The 21,733-nt window shown below is 42.7% G+C and overlaps 1 protein-coding gene across 2 annotated transcripts in view; it reads right to left on the reverse strand.

The window, feature by feature from the left end:
* The window catches only part of HGFAC (HGF activator), an 882,006-nt gene that overhangs the window by 533,791 nt on the left and 326,482 nt on the right, over positions 1-21,733 (reverse strand). The window contains exon 7 of one of the 2 annotated variants that reach the window (XM_085642492.1): positions 11,158-11,265. The exons of the other annotated variant lie outside the window; for it this stretch is intronic. Coding sequence (XP_085498618.1) covers positions 11,158-11,265 — 108 coding nt within the window. The remainder of the gene's footprint in view (positions 1-11,157; positions 11,266-21,733) is intronic. 2 annotated transcript variants of the gene reach the window in all.

Below are 21,733 nucleotides of genomic sequence, written 5' to 3' on the forward strand. Positions count from 1 at the left end.
CATTTTAGGTACATATTACAACTGACTGCCCCTTAGTTTACTGACAAAAGACACACAATTGATGGACGGAATGCAAAACAAATCAAAACATTCACCCCCAGTCAAGAGATCTGGGTTAAATCCATCATTCTTTTGCTCACCATGCCACCCCAGTTTAGACCTGGCTATTTGCAAATCAGTCTTGACCCTGTGCCTCATGGGAATAGTCCAAACCGAACTGCCAAGCCAGGTCCTTCCTGGACCAGAAACAAGTTTAATGACAGCACGGTCCTCAATCACAGCGGGGCAGGAATATTTCTGAATGTCTAATTAAAAACTATAACTTTTAATAAATACGGTTCGAGGCAGAGATACAATCTGATGCACTAGGGTGAAACACGTGCGTTTTAAAGAAATATGTTTCCTCTTCCTTAATGTCATAAATAAGTGCGGCAGCATTTCTTATGCAAGGATTGTTTTTAAGGCATAGGCAACATGACTTTTTGCCATTTGGGCGCTCTCCCTCCAATATGACAAGGCGAATTTAACTCAATGTGTTGCAGGCTGGTGTCATCTTGTGGCCTCTTGTGAAGGGGTTGTGGGGGACTTCTAAGACAGATGCTTACAGTTGCCTTAATCTTGCACCAAACCTGACCAGGAAAGCTAGGGAGTGAGGCCAGGTAATGCAATAGCAGGCATTGCTGCATGTGAGGACTGTAATGCAAAGGGAGAGTTGTGTGTGGGGCCAGTATGGTGATAGAATGCAGTTCTGCATGTCAGGCGGGAGGTGATCTCATCGACGCTGTACATATACAAGCGTGGAGGGCGTTGCTGTATGACTGGATCGTGGTTCGTTAACAGGACCCAGGGCCCGCCTACTGCTGTAGAAGGCACTACTGTATGCCAGGACCAAGTTTCATCAGCAGAGCTGTGCGATGAGACCAGAAACTAGAGGAGAGAGCACTGCTTTATGCCGGGATCAAGTTTCATCAGCAGAGCTGTGTGATGAGACCAGAAACTAGAGGAGAGAGCACTGCTTTATGCCGGGATCAAGTTTCATTAGCAGAGCTGTGTGATGAGACCAGAAACTGGAGGAGAGAGCACTGCTTTATGCCAGGACCAAGTTTCATCAGCAGAGCTGTGTGATGAGGCCAGAAACTAGAGGAGAGAGCACTGCTTTATGCCGGGATCAAGTTTCATCAGCAGAGCTGTGCGATGAGACCAGAAACTGGAGGAGAGAACACTGCTTTATGCCGGGATCAAGTTTCTTCAGCAGAGCTGTGCGATGAGACAAGAAATTGGAGGAGAGAGCACTGCTTTATGCCGGGATCAAGTTTCATCAGCAGAGCTGTGTGATGAGACCAGAAACTGGAGGAGAGAGCACTGCTTTATGCCGGGATCAAGTTTCATCAGCAGAGCTGTGTGATGAGACCAGAAACTAGAGGAGAGAGCACTGCTTTATGCCGGGATCAAGTTTCATCAGCAGAGCTGTACGATGAGACCAGAAACTGGAGGAGAGAGCACTGCTTTATGCCGGGATCAAGGTGCATCAGCAGAGCTGTGCAATGAGACCAGAAACTGGAGGAGAGAGCACTGCTTTATGCCGGGATCAAGGTGCATCAGCAGAGCTGTGTGATGAGACCAGAAACTGGAGGAGAGAGCACTGCTTTATGCCGGGATCAAGTTTCATCAGCAGAGCTGTGTGATGAGACCAGAAACTGGAGGAGAGAGCACTGCTTTATGCCAGGATCAAGGTGCATCAGCAGAGCTGTGTGATGAGACCAGAAACTGGAGGAGAGAGCACTGCTTTATGCCGGGATCAAGTTTCATCAGCAGAGCTGTGCGATGAGACCAGAAACTGGAAGAGAGAGCACTGCTTTATGCCGGGATCAAGTTTCATCAGCAGAGCTGTGTGATGAGACCAGAAACTGGAGGAGAGAGCACTGCTTTATGCCGGGATCAAGTTTCATCAGCAGAGCTGTGTGATGAGACCAGAAACTAGAGGAGAGAGCACTGCTTTATGCCGGGACCAAGTTTCATCAGCAGAGCTGTGCGATGAGACCAGAAACTGGAGGAGAGAGCACTGCTTTATGCCGGGATCAAGGTGCATCAGCAGAGCTGTGCGATGAGACCAGAAACTGGAGGAGAGAGCACTGCTTTATGCCGGGATCAAGTTTCATCATCAGAGCTGTATGATGAGACCAGAAACTGGAGGAGAGAGCACTGCTTTATGCCGGGATCAAGGTGCATCAGCAGAGCTGTGTGATGAGACCAGAAACTGGAGGAGAGAGCACTGCTTTATGCCGGGATCAAGTTTCATCAGCAGAGCTGTGCGATGAGACCAGAAACTGGAGGAGAGAGCACTGCTTTATGCCGGGATCAAGGTGCATCAGCAGAGCTGTGTGATGAGACCAGAAACTGGAGGAGAGAGCACTGCTTTATGCCGGGATCAAGTTTCATCAGCAGAGCTGTGTGATGAGACCAGAAACTGGAGGAGAGAGCACTGCTTTATGCCGGGATCAAGGTGCATCAGCAGAGCTGTGTGATGAGACCAGAAACTGGAGGAGAGAGCACTGCTTTATGCCGGGATCAAGTTTCATCAGCAGAGCTGTGTGATGAGACCAGAAACTGGAGGAGAGAGCACTGCTTTATGCCGGGATCAAGTTTCATCAGCAGAGCTGTGTGATGAGACCAGAAACTAGAGGAGAGAGCACTGCTTTATGCCGGGACCAAGTTTCATCAGCAGAGCTGTGCGATGAGACCAGAAACTGGAGGAGAGAGCACTGCTTTTTGCCGGGATCAAGGTGCATCAGCAGAGCTGTGCGATGAGACCAGAAACTGGAGGAGAGAGCACTGCTTTATGCCGGGATCAAGTTTCATCAGCAGAGCTGTATGATGAGACCAGAAACTGGAGGAGAGAGCACTGCTTTATGCCGGGATCAAGTTTCATCAGCAGAGCTGTGTGATGAGACCAGAAACTGGAGGAGAGAGCACTGCTTTATGCCGGGATCAAGTTTCATCAGCAGAGCTGTGCGATGAGACCAGAAACTGGAGGAGAGAGCACTGCTTTATGCCGGGATCAAGTTTCATCAGCAGAGCTGTGTGATGAGACCAGAAACTGGAGGAGAGAGCACTGCTTTATGCCGGGATCAAGTTTCATCAGCAGAGCTGTATGATGAGACCAGAAACTGGAGGAGAGAGCACTGCTTTATGCCGGGATCAAGTTTCATCAGCAGAGCTGTGCGATGAGCCCAGAAACTGGAGGAGAGAGCACTGCTTTATGCCGGGATCAAGTTTCATCAGCAGAGCTGTGCGATGAGACCAGAAACTGGAGGAGAGAGCACTGCTTTATGCCGGGATCAAGTTTCATCAGCAGAGCTGTATGATGAGACCAGAAACTGGAGGAGAGAGCACTGCGTTATGCCGGGATCAAGTTTCATCAGCAGAGCTGTGCGATGAGACCAGAAACTGGAGGAGAGAGCACTGCTTTATGCCGGGATCAAGTTTCATCAGCAGAGCTGTGCGATGAGACCAGAAACTGGAGGAGAGAGCACTGCTTTATGCCGGGATCAAGGTGCATCAGCAGAGCTGTGCGATGAGACCAGAAACTGGAGGAGAGAGCACTGCTTTATGCCGGGATCAAGTTTGATCAGCAGAGCTGTGCGATGAGACCAGAAACTGGAGGAGAGAGCACTGCTTTATGCCGGGATCAAGTTTCATCAGCAGAGCTGTGCGATGAGACCAGAAACTGGAGGAGAGAGCACTGCTTTATGCCGGGATCAAGTTTCATCAGCAGAGCTGTATGATGAGACCAGAAACTGGAGGAGAGAGCACTGCTTTATGCCGGGATCAAGTTTCATCAGCAGAGCTGTGCGATGAGACCAGAAACTGGAGGAGAGAGCACTGCTTTATGCCGGGATCAAGTTTCATCAGCAGAGCTGTGCGATGAGACCAGAAACTGGAGGAGAGAGAACTGCTTTATGCCGGGATCAAGGTGCATCAGCAGAGCTGTGTGATGAGACCAGAAACTGGAGGAGAGAGCACTGCTTTATGCTGGGATCAAGGTGCATCAATGATGCTCTTTGGAAGGGTGAAGTACAGGAAGAGCAGAGGCAGCTGCCCCTCGGGGAAGAGGTGAAATAGAGCTGTGGTACATGCGTGGAGCTGTGTGCGTTCCGCTACTGGAATAACATGCAGTATAACTTCTCAGAATTAGGCAGATTGGTAGAGAATACCGCTCCAACACCGCTGCAGAGCAGTACTGAGGTACAGTGGCAGAGTTACATGTGGGCATGAAGTGCTGGAATTACAAGAGGGTCGCATAGTGGATTAAGGTGCATCAGTAGCACTGGGTGAAAGGGCCACTAGCCAAAAGGACGAGGAAGAACACATGTACTTGGTCCAAGCTCCAGGGAGTGGCCAACGCAAGAAAGGAAGGGAGTAAAAGGAGTAAAAAAGAGCACACAGCTATCACCAAAATGGAGCCCTGATATTCTCTGGCGGTAGTCTGGCACGAACGCTGCTCCCATCCCACACTATGAGATAAATAGCTGCTCTTCAACTTCTGCCTTCCGCCCTGTATTATTCTTGCCAGCCACAAATGGGCTGAGTCACAACAGCGCATGTCTGCGCCCCAACAAGTTAGGCTCCATGGTGTCAAGGGGCTGTCTGGACATGCAGGTGAGGGAAGCAGCAGAAATGTCTGCAATAGCCACTAACAAAAGGCAACCGTCACAGGAACGACGAGGATTTGGAAGCCCCAAATGAAAGGCATATATGCAGCAGAGAAAAGATTTCTCAGATAAGCAATGAAACCTTCGCACGGCAGGGAGGGGGCAGAGCTGTGCATGGATGGCACTGGAGACAGCTGCTGTGGTGGCTGCGGGTTGGGCATTGTTAGAAATGGGGGTCTTTAGTTGGCAGTGGTAGGTACCTTTGTCCAAATAGGGACCCTTGCTTCTAGTCAAGATAAGGGGGATGCACTCCTAAAACAACCCCTGCTCACCAAGGGGCATATCAGCAAGCAGGCGGTAAAAAATTATCGCCGCTTTTGCGTCCGTTTTCGGACGAAAAGCGGCGATAATTTTATCGCCTTATCTGCAAGGTCACGCTATCGCGTGAAACCTTGCCTTATCTCCATTTCCCTTAACACCCATCTTTGCATCTCCAATGAGATGCAAAGTGGGCGTTCCTCCCCAGGATAACAGGAGAAATGTCGAAATGTCGCTCCTATTATCAAGCCTCACGCAAAGCAGCATAGCAACAGGAAAAGTAGCGATAACCTCTGTTATCGCTACTTTCCTTACGCCTGCTTTGAAACTGACTTAGCCATGATATCCTATGGAAGGTGGATATCATGGCTAAGTATGTGAGACCCTATCAGCAAGCTATCGTCAGACTTCGTGGGATTGTCGCTGGGTTTCCAGCGATAATCTCACGTTTGGCAGTTAGCGCTAGGATTTTTATCGCTTTTGAGATAAGCGTTGCTAATAGCTCGCTATCTCAACGATAAAAATCCACAATAGATAATTATCCTAGCGCTAAGTGCGCTTAGCGATAATTATCGCTGGTTGTTGCTGATATGCCCCCAACTTGGTAGCTTGGCATGAGCAGAAAGGCTTATCTCAGAGGCAGTGTGTGAAGCATTTGTGAACACATACAGTAACACAGTGAAAACACTACAAATGGACACCACACCAGTTTAGAAAAATAAGTAAACTTTATCTAAACCAAAACAAGACCAAACGACAAAAATCCACAATACAGTATTAAAAATAAGGCTCTCAAAATTGTAGAAATAGTTCAGTTCAATGCAAGTTGTAAATTCAACACTTTTCGCAAAGACAATGGCCGCAGGGAACGTGACGCGTCTGTTCCTTACGCTCTGGGGAGGTGATGCGTCTGTTCCTTACTGCGGCCCACAATGATGCGACAGTCTTAGCGCCTCGATGCGATGCGTCGATCCGGTACGATGCATGGTTTCGTGCAGCCGCACAGCAGGCTTGCGTCGAAATCGGTGCGGCAATCTCGGATGTCAGAGCTCGTTACACCCGATGTGTCATGAGGCGATTTCTCGAGCCACGGCAGGCACTGCAACGGTTTCTTCAGCAATGCGTCAGAAAACAAGTGCGAATGCGACACGCCTCTTCGGTGTTGCGTAGATTTTCCAGCTCCCAGTCTCCAGAGGTCCTAAACAGCAGCAGGCACCTCTTTTCAGGTTGGAATTCCCAGCAAGGAAATTCAGGGGAGCTGGTGGTGAAGTCTTTGTGTCCCTGAGACTTCAGAACAGGAGGCAAGCTCAGTTTCAAGCCCTTGGAGATCTTCCTCAAGATGACAAAGCAAACAGCAAAGTCCTTTTATCCTTTCCTTGGCAGCAAGCAGCCACTGCAGGCCAACCCCAGACAGCAAACAGCATAGGGGCAGTATTCCTCCTCAGCTTACCCGGCTCTTCTCCTTGACAAAGGTTCCTCTTGATTTCCCAGAAGTGATCTAAAAGTCGGGGGTCTGCGCGCCCCCCCCTTTTCATACACTAAAATCCTTTGTTCTCTGAAGGCAGAGAGTGTCTGTACCCAGTCAAAACCAGCTCTGTGGGGCACTTTGCAAGTGCACAACAACCTCCTTTGTCAGTGTGAGCCCTGGCTCCAGACACAACACAGGGGGGCGGAGCTATCATTGTGGAAGGCAGGCACAGTCCTATTCAGTTGCAGGTGCTACTCCTCCCACCACTCCAAATGTAGACCAAGCCTATTCAGCCCAGCCCTGACTCATCAGACTTCTAGAGCCGCTTCCCTTCTCCAGCCCCTGTCATCCAAAAGCCAGACATGCAATACACAAACCTAGCAGAGGCACACTGGATGGGTAGGCAAGAAAATATCTACTTTCTAAAAGTGGTATTTTCAAACACAGAATGTAAAAATCACCCTCACTAAAACATGCATCATAACATTCTGAGTTCAGGCATACTACACTTTACTATCGTGTTCCCAGGGTCAGCTATGTTTAAAAGATGTTATACACAAACTCCCCATTCTGTCCTATGGGAACAGATAGCCTTACAATAGTGAAAAACGAAATTGGCAGTATTTCACTATCAGGACATGCCACACACATCAGGGCATGTCCTACCTTTCACATACAATGCACCCTGCCCACAGGGGTACCTTGGGCCTACCTTAGGGTTGACTAATATGTAGAAAAGGGAAGTTTTAGGGACTGTCAAGTGTGTGCTGCAAGCCCACCATCAGAATTTGATTTACAGGCCCTGGCCACACAAAGTGCACCGTACCAGGGTCTGAAAAGTAAATCAAATATGCCAATCATAGAATCACTAATCCATAACATCAATTTACAAAGAGAGCACATGCACTTTAGCATTGATCAGCAGTGGTTAAGTGCCCAGAGTCATAAAACCACCAACAACAGGTCAGAAGAAATACAGGAGGAAGGCAAAAAGTTCTGTGATGATCCTTCAAAAACGGCCAAGTCCAACAGGCATGGGGCGAAGATGCGGGGAAGCGGACATGGAACCCCGCGACAGAGGCTGTGGTGCTCGGCATCTATAGAGCGCGAGTCAGAAGGTATTGAGGACGGGCTCGAGCCAGGCAGCCTGCTTCCGAGGCATCACATGCCGGAGTCCTTGCAGTGTCGATGACCAGCTGTGGTGCCCCGTGCTGATAAAGTCAAAGGTGCGATGGTGAAACTTGAAAGCAGGCACCATGCTGATAATGCGAGCGCCGGTATTAAGAGATCAAAACAAACAAAAAAGGTAGTTCCAAAACAGATGCTAAAATGGTAACGAGTGGATTTATATTGTACTTGGTCCCTGCTCTTGGGGAGTGAAAAAAAATGGAAGAGGCATGACAAATGCATGCTTTAAATGAATGGAAAGAAAGAATAGGAGGGTGACAATGAAGGCAGCAAATAGTAAGTCTATTGGGGCGCTTTAAGCCTACAGAGTGAATACAGTATGTCATGAAGTGACAGCGCAAGCGCTGCAAAGCCTCGACCTAATTAGTATTCACCAATAAAAACCTAAAAGTACAGGACGAGGTCTAAATCACCTACTGAATGAACTTTTACATTTCTTTGGCATTTACCAACATCTCAAGTAGTATGCTGGAAAGCTGAACCGGCATTTATATACTACTGACTATGATCTAGCTATTACTGTGGGCTCACGTTCCCAATGTGCAGAGTTCTACATAGAATAGAAAAAAAATTCCCATGGAGAAAGCCCTTCCTGCACACCCCTACCAAATCTAGGGATGGTCTGTTCTACTTCCTATACATGACTGCAGTACATCTCTGTCCAGTTCCAGGGTAAAAAGCAGTTGGAAAGGAGTCTTGGACTGCATCAGTGTGGGAAAGCTATTGGTTCATTATGGTGAGAAGGTAGTGCAAAGCCACGCCAAGTGCAGGAAGTCTTTACTAAGGAGCTAAGTTTCATGGGTTTGTAGAAAAGGTTTAGTTTGTGCCTACTGGTTAAAGAGACACATCTATTTTGTATACAGTAGTAATCTGTCAGTTGGTTACCTAGGTCATCAATCCACATTTGCTAGACATTGGATCCCTTTATTGTTCTACTGTTCAATGCCCCGCTGTACATGAATGTGACAAGGAGTGGAGGGCTGAGGGACCCATTAAGAGGTGTGAGAATGGTGTACCCTGGTGGCTCAAAGGGATGAGTCGAGTAACATATTTACGGTGCATTACCAAGCCTATACCACAGAACAATATTCAAAGGATTAACATCCCTCAACACCTTAAACTGCTCCAACATCAGAACCTTTCCACCAGGATATAGATTATGGAGCCAGTAGTATAGAAAAATATACATACCCCAAAATCTTAAACTGTTCAATGTCAGAAACTTAGCCTTGGGGTATACATTTCCCATAAGAGTGAGACCAAGCCTAGATATCTGCTGTTGAGCTTTGAGTCCTACAGTGCGTGGGATACATGGAGTATCCAGTAGAGGAAGGTCTGAGTAGTAAAGTGTCTCAAGTCCACTTGTCTTAGCCAGACGATACCAGATTGAGATTGTGTTGAATACTCTTGTGTGGCCTAGGGAGGGTGGTGGGGAGCGCCATGTGGAGGTAGGATACCTGGGTGGTACCAAGAATGTGCCTATTGTGCCTGAGCCGCATACAAATAAAGCTCAGCACCTGGCATAGCAAGTCTACCCAAGGCGTAGTAATATTTTTCAAGCCAGTCTGGAGTGTTTATTCTCCCAGATGTAAACTAAAGAGGTCCAGAAGACAAAGATGGACCTTTATTGCAGCCCCCAGCTTTTGACTGCTGGAGCAGGATTACGCACTCACTAAAATGAAATTCAGAGGGCAAGGACATGGAGCAAGTATGTGACACAGAGGGGCATGTGGACAAAAGAACTAAGAGGGCACACGACAAGACATAGGGAAAAGATGATCAGCATCATAAGGTTGAATGGAGCACACGTAGGGAAGTATCAATGGCAATTACAATACAATTATAAAATGTACTGGAGTGAGATCCAGATTAGCTCACTGCCAACTGCCACAAAAACCAGAGTTTTGCTGACCTCGCAACCTCTCTTGAGTTCCTCTTCCTTTCTTTCCCTCTGTAGTTCAGTGAAATCCGGTTCACATGCGGACCCCATTACTCCTGACTTTTTTATTAAGTTACAGGAGTTTCTTCTCCGGCCATGCTTAGAGATGGCGAACCGTTCTCTGTCATCTGCCTCTGTGTCCAGCACCTGAAAGCACGCTAAGGTTATCCCCCTTAAAAAAAACCTCTTTGGATGCCTCCAAGCCCAAAAATCTTCGTCCTATTTCCCTCCTACCTTTCCTTGCAGAAGTCACAGAGAAACCTGACTAGGTCTTTACGAGGTTTTTGGAAGACAATCATATGCTCGGCAAATCCCAAAATGGCTTCAGCAGGGAACCTGCCCTTCTTGCGGTTACCGAGTATCGAAATCCATCGTTCAGGTTGGATAAGAACAAGGGCTAGGCAATCTGGCAAAAGGCACTAACCTTGTACCTTGGATCCATTAGGGGCTGTGCACTCTCTCGTCTCTCACCACAACCACCACTGACCACACACAATGACATACATGGGATAGGAAGGAAGCCAAGGTATTCAATATCACTCTGCCTCGTCACTGCTGGGCACAGACAGTTGCAGAGTGGTTTGGAAATCTTTTAAGATCACTGTGTAACCAACTCTCCGACTCCACATATGAAGCAGGCTTTTCCATGAACTCTAACGCCATACATATGTGCTTTCAGGCATTAATGAATAACAGAACAGTTCAATTCTCTAACAAGTTTAGTTCAAAGTATGTTTTCCCAACACGTCCACATCCAGAATACTTCTATGCCACTTTGTATTGTTCTCAGCAAACTCTGATGAAGATACCTTACTCAAGCACTAGTCGCGAATCCATGAAGCAAGGGTCCTGGCTGCAGCAGCTTGACTGCCTCGCAAGAGCACCATGAAACACAATGCAAGTTATACCCAGTGCACCCAATCTGCAGACAAGGTGACATTTCAGGAATTCTGGTCCCTGTAGTGCAAAGGCAAGGGGCCTTTGCATAATATGATCTCCGGGTTTATGCAGCCTTCTGCCAGGCAGTCTTCCACCGACACTCCGCGTGCACCACCAGCCTTTGCTCACATACAGTAGCCTGGGCAGCGGTGGGATTCGAGCACCGTGCCCAGCACCCGCTGGAACATGAACCCCAAGTCCTGCTTCCTGGTCCACTCCCCAACATGGCACTTCTTACCTTTAGTCTCAAGTTGGCGCTCCCATCTTTGGCCAGATCTTGTTCCAGTTTACATGAACCTGTCAGTGAAGGGAGCTTCCACTGTGGACATGGTAGCTGCAGGCATTAAAGGGTGCTCGCCCGTGTCCTGTTTGCAGTTTGCGATGGGCCCTTTCCAGTGCGCTGGATTAGTGTATGCAGCACTGCATATAGAATCCCGGTTGCATGGAATATGCAAACAAACTCCATTTACAAAATAAAGATTTGTGGGCATGTACAGAAAGAGACTCACACTCGAGTCTGGAAAGCACACGTTGATTTATGTTTCTATGTTTGCAACGCTGCACTGCAAAGTTTTGCGCCACCAATGCTGACTAATGTCATTGTATTAAAACTCTTTGTAGTGCTTGTAAGGGAATTTGCATTTCATACGTACCTATGTTGCAGTGCCTTCCCACAAGTGTCCCTTTGCACGCGCAAACTGCTTCTCCAGTGGGGAGCATTCTGCAGGCGGTCTGTGCTGGGCACGGATTTTTAGAGCAGGCTGCAAATAAAAGTGCAAATCTTAAGAAACTGCGCGTAGTGTACCATTGACTTCTTTGAATGTTCATTTTTTTCCAGTGTGATGCTGTACAGATGAGCTATGAATGGTAATAATCTCCTTTCGTTTTTGTGCACAAATGCTTAAAAGCACAATACATTAGTAGCACAAGAAAACAGGCGTGGGTCTGAGCTAGTGGTTAAGCCGCCCTAGGGCCCAACCAAAAGTCGCCTGCAACGGTGGGTTCACAACAGAAATCGCCCCAGACGACTCAGAGTCCTTTCCTTTCACCATAGAACTCGGTTGAGTTGTTATTTTTACCACATATTTTATTGCATTTTATGATTAAAGCATATAATGTTACAGGAGAAAAGTGTCCATTGTAAACGCATATTTGACAGTGTACAAACTACAACATTTTTCACTGGTTAGTATAACAGACTACATCATTGAGTGCACCAGACCAAGGATTATTAATGAACATGGACAGAGGAGTGATCATTAAATGTAAAACCAAACTAATAACTGCTGCGTGCCACTCAAGGCCAGGAAGACGAGAACACAAGGGAGGGACAACCAAGTGCCCAGGTGAGGGCCCTGAAATATTGCTGTGCACCTGGCAGGCGTGGGTAATAACAGGCCTCAATCATATACAGTTAATAGGGTGTGATGGACCGTAGAAGGACTGCTCACTGGGCACCTGCTGCCCTCCAGGATCCAGAGTTGGTGTTTTAAAGCTTTCCAATAGTATGTCCCACTCCAAAGAGAATTGCGGTCTTGCGTCCTCGCTGCTCTTCACGCCTAAGGGCCACGCTTTCGGCCAGGCCCCATTGGCGTACGTCCTCCCCCAGTCTGTTAGTTTGGGGCCCTCCAGGGATTTCCAACTCCTGTCGAGAAGTCGTTTAGCAATTGGTTGCGTTAATGACCCCATGACTAGGCCATTAACTCAGAATGAAGCATAATGGCTTGAGAATACCACAAGGTACCAGTAATTCTGGGTGCAGAGTTACCGCCCCACCATCACCGTGCCATGCGAGGTCGCCTCCTTGGAGTCTCGAGGACATGAGCTCTCCTCCTAGATTCGCCACATAATACACTGTGCAGGGGGCTCACTCATTGGATGACTATCATGTAATTTTGTTAAGAAGCCAATCAGCAACCAGACCAGGGCCAGGTAGGAGCATCATTAGAGAAATGGGGTGCCTGCCTAGATGAGTGCGCGCCAGCGCTCGTTTGGCTTTGGTGTATTAATAAACGTTTGTCATGCACATCACCAGTGTGGATACCGTGAGAAATGAATGTCTGTCAAGGGCTCAAGTAAGTTTCTGTCCCGTGTGGGAATGGAACCGAATAATGTGCAGTAGCGTAGGGGAATCCATTTCCACATAGGGAAAATCATTTCCCTTAATGTGTTTTCATATTTGCGGTTTATTTGCATAGCTAAATTAATATATCCGATTTAGGCATGTCGCAGCTTCACAAAAGTGGAAAATTTACAAAATGTCCCTATTTAGACAAATTAGAATTGCTTATGGGCATAGACAGAGTACTATTGTTGTTGGAACAGATTATTCGGGTTTATACAAACACTGTACACAATAAAAGCACTTTAGGAAAACTCTATGTGAGCCAAAATTATTAAAAATTATCATTTATTTCCATTCATATAGCGACAAATAGACAAATATCTACAACTCCCAATATTGGGTTACAATCTATAATCCTTATAAAATCAATTAATTCAATACATTTAAAACACAAGAATTAAAAGTCGACGCAGCGTTTCGGTGTTGTGTGCAATATTTCACCTTCTTCCGGACTAAAAAAGTGTTTATTTCATCTAAAACAAAAGAAAAAATTATCCATTTAAACATTTATATAAAAAAAGTGCAAATTGACAAATTAAAATGACAGTGTTACCCTATTCTTTCACAACATCCTCTGTATTTTATCAAAAGCTACAGAGCCACCCCGTGGTCATCTTAGGTAGCATTTTATGTATTTTCTGGTATTGACACTGAATATTCTATCTCACATGTCTCTAGTGTATTACAATATAATCAAAACAGCATACCTTATCTTAAATTTGAGAGTGTATTAGGAAGTGGAGGATGACCTTCCAATTTCGAATTCCTGCCAGGTTAAATAATTTTGCCTATATTATAAACAGAAATCACCTTTAGATAGGACTGCATATAACCATTTCATTTGTTCTATTTATTTATTGTAAGCGAAGGATGGCATACCTGAATCATATATAAAATTCTTTCTTTTTGTACCACGAGAAGCCACCAAAATTGAGGATTTTTTCTTTTTATTCCCGGACACCAGAACTACTTAAAATAATCGGTATTTGTAGTCTCTGTTGAGAGTCAAGTGAAGAACCTTGTTAGCTCAACCACCCCCTAATGGCATATTTATGTATCTAGAATCATGCTAAAACCTCTCACCTCAGTTTGAAGAGCAGATCAGACTTTATTGTCCTTGTTATAAATTCTTTGGGACGATATCCTTGCATCAGGTAGAAGATGTATAAATTTTCTTCAGTCTCGTAAATTGCCTAAATATATAAGATGCGTATCATATAATCGCTCACATGACATATAGTCACCATTGTATAGTCGCTATATATAGGCACTCCATGTTTTTATCTAGATTAGCACCCTTGGTACCGGGTTGTTATTATTGATTGCCAAAATCGCTTGTTCTTTTAATGTGCATCTACCGGGTTTAAGTCCTCGTGTGTCTTTATCGTATCTTAAATTACATTGCATATTGGTTAAATTATCTGCAATTTATCTTATATAGGGCAGATAAAGTCAGCTACATTAGAACAAATATTGACTATTGTTAGGACTAAAACATAGAGCAGGGCCAATTAAAAAAGGACGCCTCACGCATGCTAAATGCTATAATGTAGCTATAGCCTTGTGGAATCTGTTGCCGCTTACCTCGTCAAGTTAGTTCGGCCTCCCTGCTCTCGTGGTACATCCAAATCGGGTTTACGACAGGATTGCAATATCCATTTGTTTTAAACCCGTTTAACCGGATGTGTTATTGACGTCATATCCTGACGCATCGGCTGCTCGCACTGTGTCTGTATGCCTGCCTTGTTTCTAAGTAACAGCGGCGGCCATTTTGTAGAGGACGAGGGCTAATGTAGAGAATAGTGTAAAACGGAAGAAACTGGGCATTAATCACTTTTTAAGAATTTATAATGTTGCGTATTGTTAAATCGTTATTATATTCGTTCTGTCTTAGTTCGGTTATATATATGGGGGTATATTTGTAATAACGATATAGTGTTTTTATACAACAGCAATTATATTAGCCACATGGGTGCTAGAGCCTCGTTGTGGTCTAGAATTCAAAATTAATTAATCATGCGTGGTACATTATATTTATTTGTCCATGTAATGGATTACAAAATAATACTTGAAAGTAATGCTTGAAAATAAAGGAGGCCTCCAGATGATCGTGCGGCCATCTTAAAGTACCTAAAATGATAATCACATAATGGTTTATCTAAAATTGAAGGAGACAGTATCCACTTCTGTATTGAACTTACTACTGTAATGCTTCAAAATTATAGCTTGTAGGAGCCCCAGTTGGAGTTTAGGGCCACAAAAGGTGGATTACCATTACCCCTCGTTTATTAATTGCTTGGCTCCAGATAAAATAGAAACAAAATAGGGACAAAGGGTAAAGCTTATTCTAAAGAAATCATAGTAATCTCTCCCAGTCCTCCCTATTATTTAATCCATTTTTGTAAGTATCAAAACGTGACATAAAATATTGTTCACGTTTCTTTCTTTTTAGAGCTACATCGCCGCCTCGTGTGTCACAAAGTACAGTTTCTATGCCACACCATTCCAGATCTTCTATTGAATGGTTGGCCTCTAACCAATGTTCCACAAGTGGAGCTGTCATTTTTTTGGTTCTAATTGCAGATTTGTGTTCAGTGATCCTAGTTCTGATTTCACGTGAAGTTTCTCCAATATATGCTTTTTTTGCATGGACAGACTATCATATAAATGATGTTACGGGTTCTGCAATTTATCAAGCTTCTTGTGTGGTGCTTGTAACCATTATGAGTTATACAGCTACCGCTCTTGATATTGCCACAACTCTTGCAAGAGTTACAAGGAAAAGTACCGACAGGAAATGGAGTATTATTAATGGTACTTTGTTTGGGTATCCTATTCTCTCTATATGTATGTACTAATTTGTTCCGGATAGTACAGTTTCTTCTGAAGGAAAACATTGGTCTTGTTAGATTAGTATCATTTCTATCTCTAAGTAACGGCCAGTTCCTGTTAATAATGTTTTTAACCTTATTGCTAATGCTGCTGAAGTTTGTTACGAAAATTAAGGGTAAGTTTTGAGAATCCGTATTTTTATTCTCTTTTTCTCTGAATAACGAATCTCGATTGAAATATTTCGCTCTTTTGTAGGCTTTACGTATAAGATTTTTTGGGTATCCTCTATCTCTCAGTTTTTGTGATAGTGCATCCGAATGTCTGTTAAAATCATTAATGTCAGTGCAATTCCGGCGTATTCTTAAAAATTGTCCAAATGGGATGTTGTCCCTCTGGCACATGGGATGGATACTTTGGTAGTGTAACATGGTGTTACGGTCTGTTGGTTTATTAAAGAGCTCTACTTTGAGTTTACCATCCAGATGTTTTATTGTAATGTCCAAAAAATCGCACTGTGTCCTATCAATAGTGGATGTAAATTTAAGATTGGCATCTCCTAAGTTTAACCAGGTGATAAAATCCTTAAGTGATTCGATGGCACCGCTCCAGATAAAGAAAACATCGTCGATGTAACGTGACCAATAGGAGATGTTTTCATAGAACGGTGCCGCCGGATTGAAGATATGTTTCTCTTCAAAGTTGGCTACATAGAAGCAGGCCAGACTGGGAGCACAGGTGGCCCCCATGCTGGTACCTTTGATTTGTTTATATAATTCTGTACCAAATAGGAAAATATTGTTTTTCAGGATGACTTCCACACAATCAATGATAAACGATGGATGGGTTGATAAATCACCGTTTTCATCTTGTAACAGGCCCTCAAGCATTTGTACTGTGTCGTTTTGGGGTATATTTGTATAGAGGGCTTCTATATCAAGCGTCACAAGCCATTGGTTGACTGGATGGTATGCAATACCTTCAACTTTGTTAATAATGGAGGTTGTATCCTTAATATAGGCCCTCTGTTTCACTACCAGTGGCTGTAGAAATTTATCCACGTATTTGCTAAGGGGTTCCGTTAAGGAATCAATACTGGATACTATTGGTCTCATGGGGGGGGTTTTTTAGATCTTTATGCACTTTGGGCAAACCGTATAGTGCCGGTATTTTAGGATTAGAGTTTATGAGGAAATTATATTCCTCTGAACAAATGATCTCATCTTCTTTCGCAAAGTTTGAAGTCTGTCTACTTTTTCCATTAGTGCCTTCCATTCTACTTTGTTAGATTTCTCGTAATGTAGGGGATTACTAATCATACTGAGCATCTTGTTGTTATAGTCTGTGGTGTCCATCACTACAATACTCCCTCCTTTATCGCCAGGTTTAATAGTTAAGTAATGGCGACGTTCCAAGTTAGTTAAGGCTATACGTTCACTTTTATTTAGATTGTTTTGCCATCGTACATTTTTTGTGAGCAAATCATCAATATTATTCTCTACGACTTTCTCAAAGAGGTCGACTTTTTTATTCACTTGACTTAGAGACGGGGTCCAGTGAGACTTAGGTTTAAGACCAGATTTATTATCTACAACAGTTCGACTATCTTCTTTGTCTTTGAAAAATTCATTTAGTCTAATCTTTCTGAAAAAGTTTTGTAGGTCTCTTTCTAAAGCAAACTTATCTATAGGTGTACAAATGGCATAGCCTAGCCCTTTTTCTAATAGGGAGATCTCATGTTCACTCAGGGTTGTGCTGGATAGGTTGATAATGGGGGCTTTTCTATGATTCTCTATTCCCAATGAGCCTGACTCCTGGTTCTCATATAGGGACGTCTCTGTTGGGAAGTGTGGGGATATGTATTCCCCCGACCCCGTCCTTGCCCTCGAATCGGGCCAGAGTTTTGATGTCGTTGGTCCAAAAAAGACAGCGAGTCTCTGCTAGTACTTGGTTCGATGTCCCCGCCTCTCTTAGAATTATCTGGTTGGTCCCCCTCGGACTCAGAGCTGGTATACGAGGTATCAAAAAAAGTTACTTTTTTCCTAGGGAAGTTTCTTTTAGGTTGTTGCCAATTTGATCTATTATATGAATCTTCCCTCGGTCGCTCGTAATAATCTTTTTGTAAATGGGGATAAACGTATTCTAAATTGTATTTCAGAACATCTTTCCTTAATTTGTTCGCTTTTTTGTTAAGTAAATAATCCCTATAGCTTGACACATCGGTTTGAATTTCCTCTAGTTTCTTTTTTGCTTCTTCTAATGAGTTGTCTTCTTTTAATTTGTTTTCCATTGCTTCGATTTCACCCTTTTCAATAATAAGTATCTCATGTGCTGTCTCTATAATTAACAGCATCCAATCTCGACTACATCGATTGGCAATAAATGTCCAATTCTCTATGAATTTTGAATGTTTAATAAAAATACCGGGTTCATTTTTAACTTGTAGACCTCTTGGTATAATTCCTTTCCTACAATATTCAATAAGGAAGTCTGCATGTAATTCCGTTCTAACGGTCTTTTTCTTACTGTTCCAAAGATCCCTCCATTTATCTTCATTGCCATTATTAGTATTGATTGTCGAGAACTCTTTTGAGGTACCATTAATGATTTTGTTAAATTGCTCTTCTGAGAAACCATACGTTTTCAGAGCATCCATATTCAATTTTTGGTTAAGCTAGATTGCCGTATATCAGTCTTAACAGATCAAGAACAAAAAACTCCCCAGCTCACTAGCTGTACAAGATAGAAAGAAATTGAAGAGGGGAGCAACCCCAATGTGCAACACACAACGGGACGGGGGATAAACAGTGGAAAATTTACAAAATGTCCCTATTTAGACAAATTAGAATTGCTTATGGGCATAGACAGAGTACTATTGTTGTTGGAACAGATTATTCGGGTTTATACAAACACTGTACACAATAAAAGCACTTTAGGAAAACTATGTGAGCCAAAATTATTAAAAATTATCATTTATTTCCATTCATATAGCGACAAATAGACAAATATCTACAACTCCCAATATTGGGTTACAATCTATAATCCTTATAAAATCAATTAATTCAATACATTTAAAACACAAGAATTAAAAGTCGACGCAGCGTTTCGGTGTTGTGTGCAATATTTCACCTTCTTCCGGACTAAAAAAGTGTTTATTTCATCTAAAACAAAAGAAAAAATTATCCATTTAAACATTTATATAAAAAAAGTGCAAATTGACAAATTAAAATGACAGTGTTACCCTATTCTTTCACAACATCCTCTGTATTTTATCAAAAGCTACAGAGCCACCCCGTGGTCATCTTAGGTAGCATTTTATGTATTTTCTGGTATTGACACTGAATATTCTATCTCACATGTCTCTAGTGTATTACAATATAATCAAAACAGCATACCTCATCTTAAATTTGAGAGTGTATTAGGAAGTGGAGGATGACCTTCCAATTTCGAATTCCTGCCAGGTTAAATAATTTTGCCTATATTATAAACAGAAATCACCTTTAGATAGGACTGCATATAACCATTTCATTTGTTCTATTTATTTATTGTAAGCGAAGGATGGCATACCTGAATCATATATAAAATTCTTTCTTTTTGTACCACGAGAAGCCACCAAAATTGAGGATTTTTTCTTTTTATTCCCGGACACCAGAACTACTTAAAATAATTGGTATTTGTAGTCTCTGTTGAGAGTCAAGTGAAGAACCTTGTTAGCTCAACCACCCCCTAATGGCATATTTATGTATCTAGAATCATGCTAAAACCTCTCACCTCAGTTTCAAGAGCAGATCAGACTTTATTGTCCTTGTTATAAATTCTTTGGGACGATATCCTTGCATCAGGTAGAAGATGTATCAATTTTCTTCAGTCTCGTAAATTGCCTAAATATATAAGATGCGTATCATATAATCGCTCACATGACATATAGTCACCATTGTATAGTCGCTATATATAGGCACTCCATGTTTTTATCTAGATTAGCACCCTTGGTACCGGGTTGTTATTATTGATTGCCAAAATCGCTTGTTCTTTTAATGTGCATCTACCGGGTTTAAGTCAAACCCGGTAGATGCACATTAAAAGAACAAGCGATTTTGGCAATCAATAATAACAACCCGGTACCAAGGGTGCTAATCTAGATAAAAACATGGAGTGCCTATATATAGCGACTATACAATGGTGACTATATGTCATGTGAGCGATTATATGATACGCATCTTATATATTTAGGCAATTTACGAGACTGAAGAAAATTGATACATCTTCTACCTGATGCAAGGATATCGTCCCAAAGAATTTATAACAAGGACAATAAAGTCTGATCTGCTCTTGAAACTGAGGTGAGAGGTTTTAGCATGATTCTAGATACATAAATATGCCATTAGGGGGTGGTTGAGCTAACAAGGTTCTTCACTTGACTCTCAACAGAGACTACAAATACCAATTATTTTAAGTAGTTCTGGTGTCCGGGAATAAAAAGAAAAAATCCTCAATTTTGGTGGCTTCTCGTGGTACAAAAAGAAAAAATTTTATATATGATTCAGGTATGCCATCCTTCGCTTACAATAAATAAATAGAACAAATGAAATGGTTATATGCAGTCCTATCTAAAGGTGATTTCTGTTTATAATATAGGCAAAATTATTTAACCTGGCAGGAATTCGAAATTGGAAGGTCATCCTCCACTTCCTAATACACTCTCAAATTTAAGATGAGGTATGCTGTTTTGATTATATTGTAATACACTAGAGACATGTGAGATAGAATATTCAGTGTCAATACCAGAAAATACATAAAATGCTACCTAAGATGACCACGGGGTGGCTCTGTAGCTTTTGATAAAATACAGAGGATGTTGTGAAAGAATAGGGTAACACTGTCATTTTAATTTGTCAATTTGCACTTTTTTTATATAAATGTTTAAATGGATAATTTTTTCTTTTGTTTTAGATGAAATAAACACTTTTTTAGTCCTGAAGAAGGTGAAATATTGCACACAACACCGAAACGCTGCGTCGACTTTTAATTCTTGTGTTTTAAATGTATTGAATTAATTGATTTTATAAGGATTATAGATTGTAACCCAATATTGGGAGTTGTAGATATTTGTCTATTTGTCGCTATATGAATGGAAATAAATGATAATTTTTAATAATTTTGGCTCACATAGTTTTCCTAAAGTGCTTTTATTGTGTACAGTGTTTGTATAAACCCGAATAATCTGTTCCAACAACAATAGTACTCTGTCTATGCCCATAAGCAATTCTAATTTGTCTAAATAGGGACATTTTGTAAATTTTCCACTGTTTATCCCCCGTCCCGTTGTGTGTTGCACATTGGGGTTGCTCCCCTCTTCAATTTCTTTCTATCTCGTACAGCTAGTGAGCTGGGGAGTTTTTTGTTCTTGATCTGTTAAGACTGATATACGGCAATCTAGCTTAACCAAAAATTGAATATGGATGCTCTGAAAACGTATGGTTTCTCAGAAGAGCAATTTAACAAAATCATTAATGGTACCTCAAAAGAGTTCTCGACAATCAATACTAATAATGGCAATGAAGATAAATGGAGGGATCTTTGGAACAGTAAGAAAAAGACCGTTAGAACGGAATTACATGCAGACTTCCTTATTGAATATTGTAGGAAAGGAATTATACCAAGAGGTCTACAAGTTAAAAATGAACCCGGTATTTTTATTAAACATTCAAAATTCATAGAGAATTGGACATTTATTGCCAATCGATGTAGTCGAGATTGGATGCTGTTAATTATAGAGACAGCACATGAGATACTTATTATTGAAAAGGGTGAAATCGAAGCAATGGAAAACAAATTAAAAGAAGACAACTCATTAGAAGAAGCAAAAAAGAAACTAGAGGAAATTCAAACCGATGTGTCAAGCTATAGGGATTATTTACTTAACAAAAAAGCGAACAAATTAAGGAAAGATGTTCTGAAATACAATTTAGAATACGTTTATCCCCATTTACAAAAAGATTATTACGAGCGACCGAGGGAAGATTCATATAATAGATCAAATTGGCAACAACCTAAAAGAAACTTCCCTAGGAAAAAAGTAACTTTTTTTGATACCTCGTATACCAGCTCTGAGTCCGAGGGGGACCAACCAGATAATTCTAAGAGAGGCGGGGACATCGAACCAAGTACTAGCAGAGACTCGCTGTCTTTTTTGGACCAACGACATCAAAACTCTGGCCCGATTCGAGGGCGAGGGCAAGGACGGGGTCGGGGGAATACATATCCCCACACTTCCC

The sequence above is a fragment of the Triturus cristatus genome, chromosome 2_2 (genome assembly GCF_964204655.1).
Source record: "Triturus cristatus chromosome 2_2, aTriCri1.1, whole genome shotgun sequence".
NCBI lineage: Eukaryota > Metazoa > Chordata > Amphibia > Caudata > Salamandridae > Triturus > Triturus cristatus.